At 32.1% G+C, this 22,911-nt stretch overlaps 1 protein-coding gene across 1 annotated transcript; it reads right to left on the reverse strand.

Moving 5' to 3' along the window:
- Positions 1 to 1,459: 1,459 nt before the first annotated feature.
- LOC134692996 (potassium voltage-gated channel subfamily B member 1-like) lies at positions 1,460 to 11,886 on the reverse strand. Its single transcript, XM_063553663.1, has 2 exons — positions 10,928 to 11,886; positions 1,460 to 3,077 (listed from the first exon to the last, which is right to left on the reverse strand). Exons 1-2 carry the CDS (start codon positions 11,393 to 11,395, stop codon positions 2,049 to 2,051), a joined length of 1,497 nt encoding a protein of 498 aa, XP_063409733.1. The 5' UTR covers positions 11,396 to 11,886; the 3' UTR covers positions 1,460 to 2,048.
- Positions 11,887 to 22,911: the final 11,025 nt, after the last annotated feature.

Genomic DNA, 22,911 nt, shown 5'->3' on the forward strand with positions numbered 1-22,911 from the left:
ACAATATACACGCTCTCTTTTATAACAAATACAAAACAATTTACAGGCACTCTTTTATAACAAAAACAATACAATATACATGTTCCAGACCATATGAGTATTTGGACCGTACGCGTACGGTCCGGACCGTATACGTATACTCGTACGGTCCGACCATACGCGTATGGTCGGACCGTATGAGTATACGCGTATGGTCCAGTACGAGCCGACCATACTTGTATCATATGTGTTGAATTTAAACAAATATTTATCACAATCTTTATATTTAGTTTTATTAATTGTTATCATAACAATTAGATTGATAAAATGAACAAATGAACAATTGAAATTAAATATTTGTTTAATTGTACTATATTTGAATCCTATTTTGGTACTTTCGCCCTTGGTGATACTTGCTACCACAAGTAATGTAATATTTTTTACATTTACATGTTTGCAGTTCATTCATGTTCTTTTGCATTTGCATTTTTTTGTAAAGTTTCTAATATTCTAAAACAACTGTCCTCCCACATCATGTTTACTTCCGATATCGTCAATTTCAATGTTCATAATTCAAAAAATGTATGACTGATCGACATGCTACATTTTGTAAATACACGATATTAACAGATTTAATTAGCTTGAATTTTTTAAATAGTTAAAAAATAAAGTTTTTATTTCAATTACAATTGAATTTTTCCATATTATTTGAGAGTTAAGTTATGTTGATCTGTACATGTACTTTACATGCATTTGCAACTTATAGACTTAAGAAACTTCTTAAGGTGGCATGGGAGTCTAAAATAAAAATGATTGAATTTGTTCATACTTTGTTTAAATGTAGTATCTATTGATATATGTTCAAAAATATTATAAAAATGATAGGTCACCGCGCATTTTCTCAAGCTACAGGTTGTGACAAAATGACAAATTTTGTATGGATTATATAGGAAAAAGCAACATTTTGTGAATAGAAACTAAACAAAATGATAGAATTGTAAAATAAATTAGGAAAAGATTGCTTTCAGACAATGCTTTGAGAATATCAAAAGAAAAGATAGGGTCACCGTACGATTTTCCCGGCTAAAAGACAAAATAGGAAAATTTCATGTAGAGTCTTTCAGAAAATGCACTGTTTTAGAGTTACCTCCCCTTAAATTGCCAATTTGAAAATATCAAAAAAACAACCGAAAATAATCTACACTTGTAAAACTTTTAATATTTATAAGTTATATTTTTATAAATTGGTTCTTTTCAACGATAATTCACATTAAAAATCTGCATTCCTGCATCAAATTTTGCTAACTTCATAGAAAATATGGACCTTAGATTCTCTGTTTTTTGCAATCCAAGATGGCGAAAGACACCCATACCACCTTAATGTTATTAACCAGACCGTATGAGTATTTTGAAAAAGTACGCATACGGTCCAGACCGTACGCGTACAGTCCAAATACTCATACGGTCTGGAACATACACACGCTCTTCGGTTACAAATTCAATTATGCAGACATTCGTCTATAACAAATACAACATACAGATAATCTTCCGACACAGATACAAAACAACATACAAATACTCTTTTTCGGCAATAAAATACAATACACAGACACACTTTCGTCACAAATACAATACTACAGACACACTTTCGTCACAAATACAATACACAGACACACTTTCGTCACAAATACAATACATAGACACACTTTCGTCACAAATACAATACACAGACACACTTTCGTCACAAATACAATACTACAGACACACTTTCGTCACAAAACAATACACAGACACACTTTCGTCACACATACAATACACAGACACACTTTCGCCACAAATACAATACTACAGACACACTTTCGTCACAAATACAATATACAGACACACTTTCGTCACAAATACAATACACAGACACACTTTCGTCACAAATACAATACTACAGACAAGACTAATTTTTTTCCGCACTTCATACATTATTTATTTCAATTATTAAAGCTTTATTTCTATTATATCTAATTGCATTTTAATTCGTGTTAAAGTATCAATATGAAAGACGTTTTGGCAGAATATCATGGACTCCCACTTGAATTGTATACTTTCGGTCTAGTTTTCTTCGACAGAAGTTGTATTTCGGTCCTATCTTTTCTTAATACAAACTCCTGTTTTACCATGGTAGCGAGATCATTTCCTTGATTTCGCAACGGAATTCTTGCAAACCCGATGAATAATACGAAATTCGACACCAAAACTGGAATGAGAACTGCAAGTACAAATACACCCGTTACAGCACATACACAACCGATCATTTTACCAAGAAGACTTTTTGGTACAGCATCACCATATCCAACTGTTGTCATGGTTACGACTGACCACCAGATGGCGTCCGGTATCGATTTGAATGCTTCACGATCACTGTAGAATACAACAGCTGAAAAAATGAGCGCTGCAACAAACATAAGAAACACCATCAACACCATGTTTTTAAAGCTTGCTCTAACGGAATATATAAACACCCTAAATCCTATAAAGTTCCTGACTAATCGAAATAACCTAAAAACACGTGCTATTTGTATACATTCGATAAAATCTAACGATGAATATATTGCGTACTTTTCTTTTGGAAATAAATACTCGATGAAATTTATAATACATTCTGAGGTTAAAGCTATTATGTCCACAATATTCAGAAAAGAACAGAAAAATATTTTCTTATCAGGACAAAATATATATCTTATTACTAATTCTACAAGAAAAAATCCAACCGTGAAATAATCCATGATAGTCAGATAATCAAAGCGAGTGTGAGTGTCTAAGGTATCATCTGTATAGCCTTCAGTCTCATTGTTATTATCAAGCATTGAACTATTTGTATTGTTTGGGGTATTTGCATTTATTATTCTAACATTTGAAGTAACAATCTCAGGCTCTTCATTCAGTTCTTTTTCACAATGCTGATGGCTTTTTGGCATTTGTGTGCCATCGCCTAGAAATTCTCTTATCTCCTCACAATCAAGTTTTCGTTGGAAATCCGGATGTGTGCTAGCAACTAGTACAAATATAGACATAAGGATAACTATGGCTGAAGATGCAACATAAATCTGTAAAAGAAGAAAAGCGAGAATTATGGAAAATGTTTAGATTAAAAAATAAAAACGTATGATAATCAATTTCCATTTTTAAAACTTCGTATGCACACACTAGAATATTTAAAAAAAAATCCAGTAACACAATTTATAGATCGTGTAATACTAGTACGCCTGAAATCTCCATGACGTTCGGTAACTCATTTAGGTATATGAAAAGATATGAAAAAATAGAAATCATGATTCTTGTTTACGTTCACATCATTATAGGTATTCATTTGAATACCCTGTCAAGACTTATTAATATTCGCATAAGTTTAGCTTTTTTCTTCGGAAATAATATCCGTGTATGTAAACAGCTTTCATCGTTGTAAATTTCTACAAATGTATGACAATAATGATATCATGAGTAAAATTGAGAATGGTAATGGGGAAGTGTCAAAGAAACAACAACCCAACAAAAGAGTAAAAAAAGTATATAACAGATTATAGTTTTTAAATGCGAATGTCCACCATGCACACAAAGAGCAGACAGAATTTATACTTCAAAATAAAAAGGTCGGAGATAACAGACAAATAATAGTACACAAGACACACCAAAGAAAACTAAAGACTACTCAACACCAACCCCACCAAAAACTGGGAGTGAGATAATTTTTTTATATATGCACGGATCATCTCGGAAAATGAAATCATACAGCAAAATCAATTCAAAGTTTTTCTTCCTTATTCTCTTTTATGTTATTGATTTCCGGATGTAAAATTATTTGCCTGTGTAAACAAGCTTCATGATCATACTTAGATACCTCTTATTTAATGGACTAATTATAACAATACGATAACCAATCGAAGGTTTATTCTGACATTAATATCTTCATAACTTGTCTTATCATGAACCTATTAATGATTCTAAATCATCAAATCATCTTATTCTGTGATAAGCCAGACAATAATAAATATCCAATATTCAATCAATAATATCGAGATGGTATCAAACATAGTTCTACTCTGGTAACAAATTGATGATGCATTATTAACTGATGATAAATGTGTGGGTTCATGTTTTAGTAAATGTTGTTGTCTGGGAAATCAAAATAATTCAAAATATTGTCTTTAAGATCGTTAGCAAAATGAATCCTCTACATATTAGATCCTTAATGTTTTCTGAATGAAATGACCGTAAAATAAAATACCATGCACGATACATTACATTAAGAACAGAAAATAGGAGAAATAACTATTTTCCTTTTAAATTGGTGGCAATCTGTGGAACCGATTACCTGTTTTCCGATGATAATGTCGTAGACAGAAAACATAAAACTGGTACTTTTCTTTAAATTACACAGATTTTCAGCTTGATTTGCTAAATCTTACTTGTTTGGTTTTATAAATTTTAGATATGAGCGTCACTGATGAGTCTTATGTAGACGAAACGCGCGTCTGGCTTACTAAATTATTATCCTGGTACCGTTGATAACTATTTACTTGACCGAGCACTATATTGCACAGACACAGAGATAAAGCAACCTGCCGGAGTCAAAGGTTAATAATATGAATATATTCTGTTAGATGACGTTCAGTGAAACATACGCACAAACTGTTGATACATTACCAAGAGTTCGTGCACTACTTACTGTTTCAAATGTATTTTTCCTTGAAAATTTATAAATTGAATAATATATGTAGTAATCTTTATGTTAAGAAGATCAAGTAAGAAGATTGTTGCTATAAAAATCGCACACGCGTTTAATTATACTCTTTTCCTCGTTTCTTAGTTTCTTGGGTATATAGGATCATTAAAAAAGTTAGAAAACTTATTTGTAAATGATGTATCATGAGTTGTTATTTCTGTATGTCATGTACTATTTTATTCTCCTCTGTGATTCAGAATCCTAATAGTAAAGCATCAAACGGCTTGATTTCTACAGGTATAACATTTTGATTTACATCTGACTCCTTAAAGAACAAATCAGTATTAATGTATCACTTCGAACTGTAAAATAGAGAATGGAAATGAGGTATGTGTCAAAGAGACAACAACCCGACCATAGAAAAAACAACAGCATAAGGTCACCAACAGGTCTTCAATGTAGCGAGAAATTCCCGCACCCGGAGGCGTCCTTCAGCTGGCCTCTAAACAAATATATACTAGTTCAGTGATAATGAACGCCATACTAAACTCCAAATTGTACACAAGAAACTAAAATTAAAATAATACAAGACTAACAAAGGCTAGAGGCTCCTGACTTGTGACAGGCGCAAAAATGCGGCGGGGTTAAATATGTTTATGAGATCTCAACCCTCCCCCTATACCTCTTGTCAATGTAGAAAAGTATAAACGCATAACAATTCGCACATTTAACTTCAGTTCAAGAGAAGTCCGAGTCTGATGTCAGAAAGATGTAACCAAAGAAAATAAACAAAATAACAATAATACATTAATAACAACAGACTACTAGCAGTTTACTGACATGCCACTTCCAGACTTCAATTATACTATAAATCTGATTTACATCGAGAAAGTCCTGCATGATCCTATTCTCCCTTCTTATTTAGTTTAACATATTTATTTATAGTGGATTGGGAAACAAGTTGTTACAACTTATTTAAATTCCTCCACTTTGCGGGTGCGAGTTCTGCCCTTGTAGCGGCATGAGCCTACTCTTTTTCGAAATCTACAAGGGTGTCTTTTACGTGCAAGAGATATTGCTCTCTCTCACACGGGTCAGCCATTTATCGTCCCCATCCGACGGACTTGCATCGTTTCTCAAGACCATACTCGCAAATTGTGTCGAGGGAAGGCCGAAAATTCAGTCCCTGAAATTTTCTCCCCGGAACGAGGATAGAACCAGGAACCTTTGTTTAAGTAGTCCGATGCGCTAACCACTACACCACGGCCTTCCTATTATTTGTAACGGACATTTGTTGTTGTGTGTCATACCTATGCGCTGTCACGTTGTACAAGCATATTTACCCATTGAAAAGCATTGATTGTGAAAAAAAGGAGGAATCCCCGGAAGCTCCTGTCTGGATCCATCACTAAGAATTCATGAAAATGAGAAATTCGAATGGAAATAAATATTTACATATTCGTTAATTGAAATGAGATTATTGCCTTCTGTCGTACTATTTCGTTATTGTGATGTGATGTAAATGATGACTACATTACCATTACACAATATAGTATGCAGCTTTAAAAGGTCAACAAAATACATTCCAATTTTGTATCTCTACCCGATCAGTGATCTTTGTCTACCGTTAATTATAATTGTAAACAAAAGCACAAGGTAAATAGTTGATGAAGTAGTTTAGGGAGACGATCAGATAAAACTTAATTAGAAACAAGGAGCAGATGTAAAACAATTTTCATCTTTATGAATAAATAAATCATATATACCAGGTACGCCATATGGGGCATTTTGTCTGCAAAATTTTCAGCAATTACTAGTAATGACGCTCGAATCCATAAAAGTTTAAAACGGAAAGTAAAGAAGTACCCATGATTTTATTAAAGATCATATAAAAACCAAACTATATATCTTAATTTTTATATATAAATCCAAAGAATCACTGCCTAACAAATATTCTTTTCACTTTCTTCACTATACTTTCTAAACATAAGTAAAATTTCAAAAATACTAAACTCCGAGGAAATTAATCCCCAAATCAAAACGCCCTTAATCAAATGGCAAAATCAAACGCTCAAACACATCAAACGAATGAGTAACAACTGTCATATTCCTGACTTCGTACAGATATTTTTAAAAGTAGAAAATGGTGGGTTAAACCTGGTTGTTTTTGTACCTTACAACGAAACACAAAATGTTGTTTGTACATTATAATGAAACACAAATTAATTTTTTTATATGCTATGCGAACATGTCACACATATGCTACAAAAATAAGGTACATGTAACTTTTATCATGCAACTAACGCCTTGAACAGCGCCTTAGCAATTACGCACATCTCTAACAATAATCAGTGTATGGCTAAATATGGAACTTCTAAAAACTTTTACAGAGCGGTAATGCTACTATAGTATCACGGAATTAATTTGATTAATTCATCAGTTATAACAAGAACTACACACTTAAATACAAATTACACAAAGTTTCGATCAATCCAAGATTATTTGTCATTAGCATTATCTGCAGAATAATCTGTCATATTTGAACATATTAAATAGTTTAGAACCTGCAGTCTGCATATTTGTCACTTATTTATAACGTCTATTTAAATAATAATAGAAGTGCATATTATGCCAAGGAATATACGCGGACAATTTTACAACTCGCTAGAACCATTTGTTTTTATTGACCGAAAGGAATACAATTATTACATTGATTGATTATTTAATAGTGCGGGGCTCTCGAGTTCACTCCCGTTATTTGGTGGAGTCTGTGGTGCTATAAAATTAGATTTGTTTGTAGCGTTTTGTCTGTTCGTTGTTTAATTTCTGCCATGGTTTTATCTGTATTTATAATTCTTGATCGCTGCTCTGTACCTTCTCCTTTTATTATAAAACCGCCCTTTATTATAGTAATCAAGAAATGTATCCATGATGTCATTCTGTAACAAAAGTATTATTCATACACTATTTTTTGCCAAGAATTCTTAGATCATTATCTATTTACCCGATGCTGTCTAAATGCAGTGAAATAGTGGCATGTATTACATTATGTGTAAATAAGGTGTTCTGCAAACTAAGGCAATATTCACATACGCTGGAACGTGGATTCTAAAATACATATCATTACTTGCTCCAGTATGAGGTGATTGAAAGATAATTAAGGAGAATAACATTTGGGACATTTCAGAAATCTTGAAAATTTTACTATAAAGAGAAATCTAGATTTAAATGTGCTAATAAGTTGCATTTGTAATAAATTCAAATCAAATAAGTCTTATATAAAAGTAACGAGTTGTGGTTTTATATATAGTACAATATATTTTCAATGATAAGATAATCCACCAGAACCAAAGGATGAAACACTACAGAATTGCTATCAAAGTGCCTTAATAATATACATTCATGCTCAAATTGCACGAACAACCTGATCAATATCAAATCTCTATTTTTTCAGTTTGAGTCACGTGTTTTGCTGAACAATCCGAATATGTGTTCCTTGAGAATTGTACATACGTATATTTTGTGCTGACAAACTATAATTGATTACATCCTCATTCCTTCGGTCTCAGGTGGATAGTTGTCTTATTTGCAATCTTACAACATTTCCTTATATTCATAAGAAATCAAGTTTATTACCATTGCTTGTGAATTCACAGATCTTTGGGGTAAAGTGTATTCATCTCTTCTGATTCAATTAGTCATTTAAGGTTAGAATACTACTAAGAGTTCCTTACTGTAAGTTTGTTGTCTAGACAACACATACTTGTGCAGATTACATTGTCAGTAAATAACAGATTTTTCTGCATGAATTCAATAGAAAAAGACATAGCTGACAGAAAACTTATTTTCTTGGAACGATGATAAACCAAAGTGTTTATACATTCAATTCCGTTTTTTATTAAACTAATGTTGCAGTAAATACATTTTCATTGCACCACTACAAAACGAGGTTAATTACTAGGCTTATTTAATACCAGACTATGTTTCATTCCGAAAGTAGAAATGATAATTTATTTTTTTAATTTAATTTAATTTAATTTAAACATATTTATTTATAGTTGATTGGGAAGCAAGTTTTTCAACTTATATTAATCCCTTTCCACTTTGCAGGTGCGAGTGCTGTCTTGTAGCGGCATTAGCCTACTCTTTTTCGAAATCTGCAAGGGTGTCTTTAACGTGCAAGAGATATGACTCTCTCTTAACACGGGTCAGCCATTTATCGCCCCCTTCCGACTATCATCGTTTCCGCAAGACCATACTCGCAAATGGTGTCAAGGGAGAGCCGAAAATTGAGTCCCTGAAATTTTCATCCTAGAAATGATGTTGGACATAATAGATATAGAATAAGCAATACATTTAATTTCAAAAGAAATTTAAATTAAGTCATTTTCAATTAAAACATTAACTTAAACCTTTTACTTTGGAAGTCACATAATTATGATTTTAAAATAGTAACTATGTAGAATAACAACAATAGTATCAACACAAAATTATTAAAGTCTGAATTGTGCCATTTTGTACGACAAGAAAAGTTTTGAACGACCAAAACAAAGAAGAGTTTATTACCGATGATTAAATCTAATAATTTGACTAAGAAAACAAACCAAAATAACGAAAAATAATAATAATTAGGACATTGCATGAACCCAAAAAAGAACATATCCTTAAAAGTTTGCAGCTCTCTTCATGCAACACTTAGCGGTTAGAAAAAGAACTCTGATATAGATCACGAACACGATACCATTAATGAAATCACGAATTAACTTCCCATTAAAGATTACACTATCCCTGAATGTATATGCCTAGAAAACAAACCACATAAAGAATTGCTATTAATTCCAGATGTATCGATTATAGAGAAACTATTCTAGTTTTCACCCTGGATTAACATTTCAATGCACAACTAAAATACAGTGAGTTTAATCTAATATTTTTTTCAAAATGCTTTCATTAATTGAATCACATACACTATTCAAATCCATCGCATCATTTAAAACTAATATCAGGAAACGATGTCGTTCATGATATGATTCAAAATCCATTGAGTAACGAATTGCATTTACTAAATGATTTAGTACTCAATGGCAGTCATCGAGAAACGACATACGCTCAAAATAGATGTTTAATGGGTATATGTTTTAAAGTTATTTGATCACCTGTGATAAGAATAATCTATTCTATTCCACCGATTGTTGATCAACTTGTTGATAGAATAAATTTAACTGAGTCAATCAGAAACATGTGTGAAATCTTCTCTACGATACTTTTTAAGCTGAGTTTTTATTAAGAAAAGAGGACATATTAAAACATATTTAAATACCGAAAGGTTCATCTGCTGGCTTCTTCCATCCGGTAGTAAAACCCATGATGCGTATATAGGGGCGTCCGTTTAGATGTGTGGGATTTATGAACACTCAGCATCGTCTTGTCCAAAAGCGGGACCTTAAATTCGATGTTGCGTAAATGGAAAGTGCTACACACACTGTAAGTTATAATAAACCCTGCCATCAGCTCTTAGAGGGGCCCGTAAGTGACTTGTTGCAGAGCATGATTTCTTTCACTGTCCAATTTAACCTCTATTTTATATATATATATATGTCTATATTATAGAAACTAGTTCACAGGTCAGATACAAATAGTATGAAATTTTCTTCGGGCAGGGTTCAAATTGATATAGACACACGCGTAGATGGTAATGGACAATAGCCTTCATATCTGTCGAGTAGCTTATGACCGAAATACCCTACCTACAAACGACAATATATAACCTGTCTTTTGAATATATAGTTAATTTGTTTCCTTCCTAACAAAACATGAGGCATTTGCTGTGCGTTAATCAAACAGTAATGAATCAATGTTTAAAAACAAGCGATTCTGCACATTTAGTAGCATTCGTTTGAAAATATCTCAAAAAGTTTCGTTTGACATTTTCTATTTAATAGTTTCTACAACTTCAGAACAGTACCTGTATATCGCGAATAATGCGGAACAAAAATATGCGAATCTTATATTGAAAAAAAAGTGGTTGAATGAATAGTTTTGTTCTGAAAAACTGTCGAAAGACTGCAATATAGGGATATTATTTAGCCAACGACAACAACACAATAGAAGATAACAGAAGGACCCCTGAGTAACACAAAATATTAAATGTGCTAATTGTGTTTTATCTATACAACTCAAACATATCATCACTACATCATGATGCAGCACACGTGATATATCATAATACTGTACCTTTGCTAAAGCAGACGACATTGGGTCATCTAGCACTCGCCAAACTTTTCTTCTTGTATATTCCCATTTGCTATTCGATGGACGAAGAATATTTCCAGACCTTCCGGCTTTTGTTTCTTCGAGTTCAAATGTTTTTAGTAAAGCTTGATCCTCAAAAAATGACACATACTTCATATAACAACATCGCGACATTTTACGGTCGTCAATTTGCCAAAATTTCAATTCCCTGCAGAAGACAGACGGACAGACCGAAGATGGCATATGCAATTCTCCATTTGTATAAAACCAAACAATAGCTGTGAAACTTTCTGCATGTCTTTCAAGATAATATTCCTCACACGAGTCTTTTTCGTCCATTTTTAGTTGGTTAGAAACACAATTTTCAAAACAATGTGACGGCAGACGACAGAAGGTTTTCTTGTGCAGACGAAATATCGTTCCACTCACATTGAGTATAACGTAATCCATGTTATCACAGCAGACGATGAATTTAATGTAAAACAACAGAAAATCCAGTTTGAAAATAAAAATCGATGATAGAAAACATTAACCGTGTAGGCGAACTATTAATTCTGATGCTATTATAAACTTCTATGAAATATTAAGATTACTCCTGTTCTATCTGTTGACACTCACAGTTAGTACACATGTTTTATGTGAATGATTTTGATGGTAAAAATATCACAATAAATCAATTTTCAAATTTGCTGTGCAGTATTGATGCATTCTTCCTGTAACGGATAGCAAAATAAGTAAAACACGAAACCATTAGTACGTCTGCAAAAGGTTATTCTGATTAAATATATCAACTCTATTACAGTTTATGTTAACATATTGTCTATCATAGAGCTCATCACAACAGGACCGGAAGAACATTATTGACATCCACATTCTACAGAAACAAAGGGTACATCCCAATGCATACGCTAACTCCATAAAGATTGATATTTTTATCAATCATCGCTGAGAAGATTGACAATGTTATTATATAGTGAGATCGATAGGGCAGTTCCAATCCGTCGAAGATTAGACCACTAAGTATTATCAACGGTAAAAGTTAGTAACACATGGCTGTGTAAATAAAATGAATTATTGTCAGTTCCAGTAATACTAGGATATATTTGTAATGCAAACTTAAAACAAACAGTAGGTTGAACTCATGAATACAGATAGATCCGGAGCGACAACGTAGATTCGTAAAGCTTGGATTTAACATCTGTCAAAGAACTGTATTTAATCTAACTTCTAAAAAGAGATATATGAATTTCACTGTTGATTTCCACACACGACTAACAACGGCGGGATTTTTTGTAATACCCAAACAGTTTGAACAATCCGTTGTGAAAGTCTTTATCATTAATAAAGCACAGCATCGACTGTAGTTATTGTCGTCTATGGATCAGTGGTCCTGTCTATATACATTTGATTGGTTGATTGATTGATGGTGTTTAACACCACTTACATCACTTTCTTGACTATCCTTAGAGGATGTATTTAAAACAATGATAGGTGGTATAATTGCCATAGAGACAAACTCAGTCATAAAGAGCCTGACATAATTGATTAGCGTTTGGTTAACGTCAGGCGGCAAGTTTGCCATGCACGATCTGGACTATAAAAAATTAACAGTATACTAGTTAACAATTTGTAAGTTCTAGATTTGGGTAAATTGTACACTAGAAATAAGAATAAAGCGGATAGGGACAGGCAATTTAGCTCATACGGACCTTTCAAAGAGCTGTTGCAATATATCTAAACTAGATAATATCTATTTACGAAACATCTGATTCAACATATCTTGTCGTCGGGTTTATGTAAAACAAAACGGACGTCTAAAGGTAGCAAGGTTTGATCAGCAACTACACCGAATGAATGACATAGAATGACTGTTGCTTCCGCGTGTTTGCATTAAGATGTTTTCGAAGTTTATTTCTAAAATTACGTTTCTGTCCGTCGTCTTTTACACTGATGGTCTTAATACATTTATATTAATGAAAACTTCGTAAGCTATGATATTGATCATAAAAAAACACACGTGTCAAAAATAATGCTGATTACAAATATGTGTACGTATCATTAAGAGAAAACAAAAAGCTATAGACACCACAAAAACAAGGAAACAACAGTTGTGTCTTAAACAATAGATATGAGCCTAGATATTATCCAAAAAGTGGAAACGACCTGCATCCTTTTTTGAAATCTTGATATCCATCGTTATTGCGTTCTTTCCTACATTCATAAAATGGCATTTTCTACTATTTGTAAAACGTGTCTGGTTATTTATGCTGATTGTAAATCGCAAATGAAGCTTTTAAACTTTTAGCTGTTCAAGTTGAAATTAGCCAATCAAATGTAGAAAGGATGCAATTTAAAGTGAACAAGACGTACATTATACTAATATCATACTTAAGCGATGAGGGGGTGATGAGGATCACCATACAAACCATTAGAAAAATTGATAATATCAAGTAATCCATTTTCCATCCATCACGGTTATTAATTTCAGACAAATTTCATAAAGTAGATGGAACTATGATACACAAGTGTAATTCCCCTGATGTCCTGGCTATTTGTGGTTTCCAACGCAATTAAAATTGGATGCATGGTTGCGTAAATACATTCATTACGTAAATACAAAGAACCTATGAATTATTTGATGATGAAGCATATTACAAAATACCGTTCAAATAGTAATGTGGTAATAAAACGATGAAAGTGTAATCATATTTATAGTACAACTACAGTATAAACAGAATTTGATAAATTAAACAGAAAGACATACTAAAAGATAAATAAACACTCAATAGATTAATTTTAAAGATCATTAACATTTTACCGATGGTTAGATCATGTACTATATAAAAAATCATATACATACAGTATATACATTTATGTGCTGGTATTATGATGGATTTAATTATGATGGATTTTTAAGATTTTTTTGGTGTGTTTCACATAAACAACAAACTGTTTAGTCAAATTTATATGAAAGGACGAACAAAACTAGCTTGAGTTAGTGTCTGGTTGGAGTCTTATTTAATTTTGTAAGTCGTTTTAACGACTTAGCTTACTTTTTATAACGACTTCATTCACTAGAAGTATAGTGAGCTAGTGATACTTCTATGTATAAAATACATTAGAATACTAAGTCTAGTAGAAAACAAAATCGACATACTTATAGATCTGCAGAGCTAAGAATTTAGTCGTGTTTACTATCGATGGATTAAACATTTGTTATCGTCCAATAATGTTTATAATTGTCATGATAAATGTACTGTTATTTGTCAGTCTGTTACTAACCAAAGGCATGCACTTTCATATGCCAGCTTGTTATTTACCAGAGGCAATGTTTGTTAATGAAACACTTCGTATACACTCAGATTTAATATGATTCTGTGGGATGTGACACTTTCATCATTTTCATTAATTACAATAGTATCCATAAGATTAAATGTATTGGCAGTTGTTGCGTTATTATTTATAATTTTATTTTGTTTTGATAAGATGCATGCATTTTTAAAATTTGAATTAAATAAGACAATAAAATATTAAAAATGTTAAATAAAATGAGACAATAAAATATTTAAAATGATAAAAAAAAGCGGCTAAAGCCGGGCTCTAGGTGCTTGATTTTCTCGATGTTTCTAAGAACCATCAGTAAGCTTGGGTTGATGTCTGTTCTTCTTACAGGGTTGTTGTCTATGAAACATTCAATATTTCCATTCTCAGTTTCGTAGGTAAAAAGAAGAAACAATATTTACAAAAAATTTTTTTTATTTAGTATGACACATATGAAGTATCAATGATATACCACAGAACAAAGGTTAACCAAATATGCAATGTTGTAAACGACAAATTGTGATTAAAAGAGGATGGTTTGCTTTCAAAGTATTTGACAAATCAATCCGAACAAAGAACCACAAATTCTGCAATAAAAACCAAATTTATGTAAATGTCAAGATTCTATATTGAATTTAAATGTTTTGCAAATAAAAGATTGATTTATACTGTTATAGAATTGTGTGTCACTCAGAATACCACAATAATCACATTAAGAAATATCTGACAGTAAGTCAGAATTACGTAACAGTTATATGAGGTTTTATAAAGGTAAGTTATAGCAATTATATACCATTTTTTTTCCTCACACTTTTTCCGTAAAGAAATAACTATTGTCTTCAATTAACGAATAGTAACAAAAACAGTAAAATTGAGAATGGAAATGGAGATTGTGTCAAAGAGACAACAACCCGACCATAGAGCAGACAAAAGCCAAAGGCGTCCAGTGTGTCTTCAATGTAGCGAGAAACTCTCGCATCCGCAGGAGTCATTCAGTTGGCGTCTAAACAAATATGTTACTATATTAAAGCCAAAAGATGCAATCTTTAATGACCTGACAACAGTATCGTACCTATATCGAAAACGATTTAACAATTAAGGTAGATTCATGGTATTTACCGCCATTTTGAATTGTACTATCGCAGTACGCAATCAGTCTACTTTTTTGCCAAAATCTACAAATATGTAGACTGATGTACAATTTTATTGGTTAAACTGTTTATCAATATGAAGGAAACTTGCTAATTTATTGCATTATCCAAAATACTGAAACAAATACCAAACTTTTGTGTTTTTAGAATCAATTTTTCAACTAAACCATTAAAGAGGAAATAACTCTTTTATTATTTTTTTTTATACTGGACTGATATGGAAATACAAGTTTGGTGACCCTATTTTTTCTTTTTTTCTTCTTTAAAAATATTATCTCCTAACAATTTATTTCAAAGTTTATCTCATAGATTTTTTTCATTAAAAAAAATGTATTTTCATGAGCAAATTTAGGCAATTTTTTACGACCCATCGTTTTTATTATATTCTTGAAAAGAACACAGTAAAATCTTCCTTTTGGCTAAGTATAAGAAAATTTTATACACCTATGGTTTTCCTTAACTTGTCTCAAAGGAACAATATAAGTCAACCTTCTTACATATTTTAATACGTAAAACTTCATATTGTATACTAATCTAAGACTTAAATGGGGAGGGATTATAAGAATCGCTTTACAAACCATAAGCTAAATTGGTCTAGAAATTACAATCCGACATACATAAAGTTGATGGCATTGTTGCGTAGATCAATTCTTAGATTATAACAGCAATGTTCGGAATATTAAGTTGATAAAGCTCATTATTTAGTACGGTGATGAAATAGAGATATGGCAATTAAACGATGAAAGTAGGATTATAAGTATAGAGTAGCACAACAATGAAATAGAATTAAAAAAAAATGATTGAAGATAAATAATTCCTATATGATTTGCATTATTATAGTTGGCTATGATTGATTTGATAAACGATGTCACTGAAAAAACATGTGTGGATTTCCATAAGGAATATCCTAGCGTGATAAACATGCATCGAATATAGGGGTTCTAAGAAAATTGAAATTAAAAGAAAAAATAAGAAATGTTTGCTTTTTAGAATTTTCTTGATTGAACACAATTGAGTAACGGTCGTTGAAACAGTAGATGCATAGAATTTTTACTGTTAAATAAAATAAAACAATAAAAATACAAAATACATAAATAATTTTGGGCTTTAGAAATGCATTTTACAGCTGAAAAAAAAAAGATTTAACATTCATGTCATGCACACAATACATGTTATTCAGTTGGTTTGATTTTTTATATTTAATAAATCAATCATGATTTCTAATCGAATCATATGTAGATCTTACATTTAATTCTAGAAAGCTTGATTAATACTTTAATAAGAGTGGTGTGTCACACTGGGAATACTAAAGTAAGCACATTAAAAAATATATTAGAGTTACGTAATAATTCCAGAATCCGTCAATGGAAGTTTTAAGATTTTACAACCTTGACCCTTGTGTACTTAAAACCAGGAAACCTAGTTTGGAACGATATGGGGGGGGGGGGGGGGGGGGAGGAGAGTTGAATATTGCACTTTATATTTATTTAAATCAAGGCAGATGATGGATCTGCATCAATTAGACAGCAAACAAAATCACCCAAAGCCGAAAGACATATAGAAATTATCAGATGACTTTCAATAATCAAATGACAATCAAGTATTTCCTTAAACAGTTATCAAAGGTACCAGGATTATAATTTAAAACGTCAGGGGCGCGTTTCGTCTACATAAGTCTATTAGTGACGCTCAGATCAAAATAGGTATAAAGCCAAACAAGTACAAAGTCGAAGAGAATTGAGGACCCAAAACTAAAATATATCGAGCAAATTGCTTAAGTTCATAACAATTTGAAATAACTTAATTGTAGATATAACTGTCTTTTCATGGACTGACAGTGTTTTGTCTATCCGCTCATAAACATTATTTTGTCTTTTTGAAATAGCAAAAAAAGAAGTACTTCAAAATAACATACTACGGGGGTTATTCAGTGGTCACCACTTTGATATTATTTTTTAATAGACAGAAAATAAATTACAGTCATTCCTTAAATAGATTTCACAAACTATAAAAGATTTACCATCAATACTACCTTATTTAGCAAACAGATTATTAAGATGGATATATGTGCAACAGGGACGATTTTGCAGATTTGTTAAAGGCACATGCATATAAATGTGATAGAGTTAACCTGTTATTTGAGAGGAACCCGGTCATCATTTTTCTTCAGTTCGAAAGTACAGGGATGTCAGATGTTTATCCTTGTTCTGTTGGTTTTTTTTTTAAATTTTCGTTGCTACCTACCTAATCAGAATTATAAACTAATGTTTTGAGTACTAATAAAAACATTAAAACTCATCAATGACACCAGCCTTATAATTTAGTATTCCTGACACGTTTTTATACACAGGACTAATAAATACCAGTGTTGCTGGATTATTACACCTGGAAAGCTACTCAAATATGAAGTTAAAATGTAGATTCAATATGAAGTCATCTATGCCTAACTGTTTTCACTTACCCTGTACAAAGATAATCGTGTAAACCTTTTGACATTGTCCCCTCTAAATCTATATCTAACTGATTACACTAGTTATCTTTCGTAATTTCATCTCAATAAATTTTGCCGTGAGAAACCACTTTTACTAGATTGATATTTATTGTACCAGTTTATGTAACTTATTTTTCCTTACTAAAGAGTTAGTATCCACACTAATGCAACCCCAAAATATATTAATTTGTCTGTCCCAAGTCATTGAGAATCTAGTCAGTAGTTGTAATTTGATTTTTACAATGAGCTGTTTTATACCACCTCTTCGTTATTGAATGCACCAAGTAGCAAAGCTGCAAAAAGTGCGTGAGAGGAGTTCTATGCCTATTTCCAATTCAACAATATCTCTAAATATATCCTGGAGTACACAGGAATACTCTTTTTGATGAAAGCCATTTATTCATGTTGTTATTGTGTTTAGTTTTTAAATTTTATTTTCAGTCGGAAGAACTCAAATCCCCATGCGAACATTGTCATTACATTGTTCTTACAGAAACAGAATTTCATCTGTCCAATCTTAGTTTGCAGTATTTACGTGCACTTTTTTGTATTCAGTTAGAAAATATATCGTGAGGGTTATTCAATGAATTGAATAATAACACCTTTGGTACCAAATTTTTCTGGTTGTCGGAAGGGGCAATTTGCGGAAGATTAAACAATACTGTAAAGTGCATCAACAGTAAAGATGATAGTAGCTATGATTTAAAAAATATAGCATGATTTTGTCTATATTTAATCTGAATTTTAGTGATATAAAATATTTAAATTATTTTAAGGATATTCCTTTGTTTTTTAAAGAAGTGATAAAGCCCTGGAATGTGACTGGCGGGGGCCAAAAATCATACAAATCGTAAGGGCTCCCCGGAACCCAGTGTCTCGCCTACTTTTTCTGTTAGTCGCAGGCTCAACGAAAAACAAGAAAATTGATAAAAAAAAGTTTCTGTAGATACTATCTTTTGATTGTAAGCAGCTTTTGTCCAAATTTGGTAAAAGTCTAGGATAGTTTATGAAAAAAATGAACTGCCGATTGTATATCATGTTAACTGGAAGAAAAAAGTCCATCTATAAGAACAATACGGAAAAACAGGATTTATTTTTACAAATTTACTTCTGGATACTATCTAAAGATCATAAACAAGCTTCTGTCGAGGTTTGGAAGAAATCAATGATAGTTTAAGTTAGTTATTAAAATTTCAAACACTTTAACCACAGAGTGAATGTAATGTTTCCTTGCAGAAAAATACTAAGTCCATTTAGAAGTAAAATACGGAAAAACAGGATTTCTTTTTACAAATTTTACTTCTGGATACCATTTAATGATCATAAAAAAGCTTCTGTCCAAGTTTGGTAGCAATCCTGTATAGTTTAAGAAAGTTATCAAAATTTTAAAAACTTTAACCACAGATTGAATATTTGCTGACGCCGACGCCGCAAACGATGACATTTGATGTTGGCGCTCATAGGTAAATAATGATAGAGAAACTATATCAAACTAAATCATAGCAGACAACAAGTAACGGCAATGATGCAATGTCAGTAATAATACAGTGCACTCTATAAAGATAATTTTTTTCGAGACAAAACGTTTGATAAACTATGCAAATATATAACTGATATGGGTTAATTGTGGGACAACATCTGTGTATGTGTAGTGCGCACGATTTAGGTTGTTATTTTGTAATAATTATTTACACAGGTTCTGCTGAAGAGACTAGACCAAGTACGAATTCATTTAAATTATTCCTATTTTGTTTTTGTGCATGTTGTATTTGCTCGGCTTTTACAAAGAAGAAAATTGTTTATATAAGACGTTGAAACTCAATTGAACATATTTGCACTTCGAATAAGTAATGTTGCAGAGAGTTTTGTTCAATAACATGTTTGCATATGAGCGTCACTGATGAGTCTTATATAGACGAAACGCGCGTCTGGCGTACTAAATTATAATCCTGGTACCTTTGATAACTATTTACACCACTGGGTCGATGCCACTGCTGGTGGACGTTTCGTCCCCGAGGGTATCACCAGCCCAGTAGTCAACACTTCGGTGTTGACATGAATATCAATAATGTGGTCATTTTTATAAATTTCCTGTTTACTAAACTTTGAATTATTCGAAAAACTAAGGATTTTCTTATTCCAGGCATAGATTACCTTAGCCGTATTTGGCACAATTTTTTGGAATTTTGGATCCTCTATGCTCTTCAACTTTTTACTTGTTTGGCTTTATAAATATTTTGATATGAGCGTCACTGATGAGTCTTATATAGACGAAACGCGCGTCTGGCGTACTAAATTATAATCCTGGTACATTTGATAACTATTTACACCACTGGGTCGATGCCACTGCTGGTGGACGTTTCGTCCCCGAGGGTATCACCAGCCCAGTAGTCAACACTTCGGTGTTGACATGAATATCAATAATGTGGTCATTTTTATAAATTTCCTGTTTACTAAACTTTGAATTATTCGAAAAACCAAGGATTTTCTTATTTCAGGCATAGATTACCTTAGCCGTATTTGGCACATTTTTTTGGAATTTTGGATCCTCTATGCTCTTCAACTTTTTACTTGTTTGGCTTTATAAATATTTTGATATGAGCGTCACTGATGAGTCTTATATAGACGAAACGCGCGTCTGGCGTACTAAATTATAATCCTGGTACCTTTGATAACTATTTGCATCTGAATAGAAGGTCTGTGAGGAATCTTCCATCATCAATTTCTTTTGTATATGAGTTATTTGACGTATTTTGATCATAAGTTTCCCCGGTATTGTGGTGTTTCTTTGCCATTAGAGACCATTAGTTTGATATATTTTGGTGAACACCTAAACGTAGCATAATTTTTGCGCTTTCTATTAGATAATATTAATTTCTGATAAATCAGGACTTCAATGAAGGTACAAGTAAACCTCATAAATCACCAAACATTAACTGTAGAGTTATTATTATTTGTTGGACATCAATTGTCGTGGATTTCGTCGGAACAGTTGAACTACGAAATTGAATGTTTAACGAATGACACGTTTACTTTAGGCTTGTTTGCAGACTTCGGGAAAACACGAAATTAGGTATCCACGAAAACGTACCTACTTTAACTTCTACGAATATTGGAACCCACGAAAATAAATACATATGCATTGTAAATACAATCTTCTACTTCCAAACATGCATGATAAAATTATTTTTTTACAAACAGAATTCCAAAACCATCCCAGGAAAAATATTTCAAAGAAGCTGCTGATGAAAGCTACACAATCTATGGCAACTTGAATATGAGTTCATTCACCATTACAAATAGACAAACGACAAGATACCTAAAATGTTTAATGATATTGGCTCAACATTTAGGGTGTATAACAATATACTTCAATGACAGAAAATGTGATATATTATCACCGGATATTAATAGATGTATAAACTTAACTTCATTCTATGATTTTCTATGATATGGCTCTCTTTGGGACATACAAGACGGTAATATAATAAAGAAAGTTTATTGTTTATGATTAGAACTATTGTATGGTAAATTGTTTTTTTGAAAGAAAAGGCATTAAATATCATAGATACGTGGTTACAATCTTGATAATTTTCTAATATGTCTGGCATACTGATTTGCACTGTGATTTCAGGGCATGTTTAAAAAAGATAATTCAAATATATCTACACGCTTGTTTAATCTTTATGGAATTGTAAGATGTTCATTGCAAAAAAAAGGGGGAAAAATGAAACTCATCAGTGCTAATCATTGTTCAGGTCGGTACGACATTTCTCTAGTCAAGTTTTAGTGGGAAGAGGTTAATGTCGCCTTGAAACTTCAATCGAAATCTCTATTGTAATAGTTTTAAATCATATTTAATCGTGAAATACCCAGACCATATGGCTAAGTATTTGTTGCGTCTTATTTCGAAGATGTACATCAATTAAGTTACAACTTTACGTCACAAATAACAGAAAAAACATTCACTGTGGAATTATTATGTTTTGTAAGGCACCAATTGCCGTGGATTTCATGGGTACAGTTAAACCACGCAATTATGTTAAATGAATGATACATTTCCTTCAGGCTTGTATGCAGACTTCTAATAAAAAAACATGAAATTAAATATCAACGAACATGTTATTTCTCTAACATCTACAATGATTGGTACACAACGAAATTTGACTCATTAGTAGATGGCATTACACAGTATTTGTTAAAATTTTACCCATTTATTATCAGCCGTATGAAAATGGACCGCAAGTGGGAGTTCTTGGTGTTGGGGTACAGGAAAAAATCAAATCGTTGTATTATGGATGCAAATATTTGATGCAGGATCAAATGAAAATCTTAATAAATCTGAAGACAATTACATGCATTGAGAAGAGCCCATAAAATGTGCACCTTTGCTTACATACAAAACATCTCATTTTGACTTTGAACATGTCGAAAATCCTGGATAATTTAATCATAATATCTTAACTGGAGGAGAAGCAATTGGAGGCCAAAAGTCTATTGTAAGCACAATATGTCATTAATAACATGGACGATGCACTCTTTCATTAATTTCTGAAGACCGTTGAATTCGATAAAAACACCTGGTTATTGATTCACAAGAAGCAAGGATTTGCATTGGAAATACAATATTCTAATTCCAAACATGCATGGTAAAATTAATGCTTTTAAATAATTATTCCAAACCCATTCGAGGAAAATATGTGAAAGAGGCTGATAATGAACACTACACACACTAATGGTATTGAATTATAGTCCATTCACTTTTACAAATAGACAAAAGATAAGATATCTAAAACGTTTTCTGTTATTAACTCGACATATAGGGTGTGTAACAATAGACTCCAATTAAAGACATTGTGATATATTAACACAGTATATTAATAGATGTATAAACTTCACTTCAATTCTTTGATATTCTATGGGGTCTCACTTTGGGACATGCAAGACGGTATTCTAATGCAACAGCGTTTGTAACGTTCATTTTGATTGGATAACGTCACTTA

Source organism: Mytilus trossulus, chromosome 12 (assembly GCF_036588685.1).
Source record: "Mytilus trossulus isolate FHL-02 chromosome 12, PNRI_Mtr1.1.1.hap1, whole genome shotgun sequence".
Taxonomy (NCBI): domain Eukaryota; kingdom Metazoa; phylum Mollusca; class Bivalvia; order Mytilida; family Mytilidae; genus Mytilus; species Mytilus trossulus.

Excerpts from the sequence above, each read along its gene's own strand:
- LOC134692996 (XM_063553663.1), bottom strand. The coding sequence starts at position 11,395 with ATGGATTACGTTATACTCAATGTGAGTGGAACGATATTTCGTCTGCAC. Across the intron at positions 3,078-10,927 it reads TGTCGTCTGCTTTAGCAAAG|ATTTATGTTGCATCTTCAGC; the intron begins GTACAGTATTAT and ends CTTCTTTTACAG.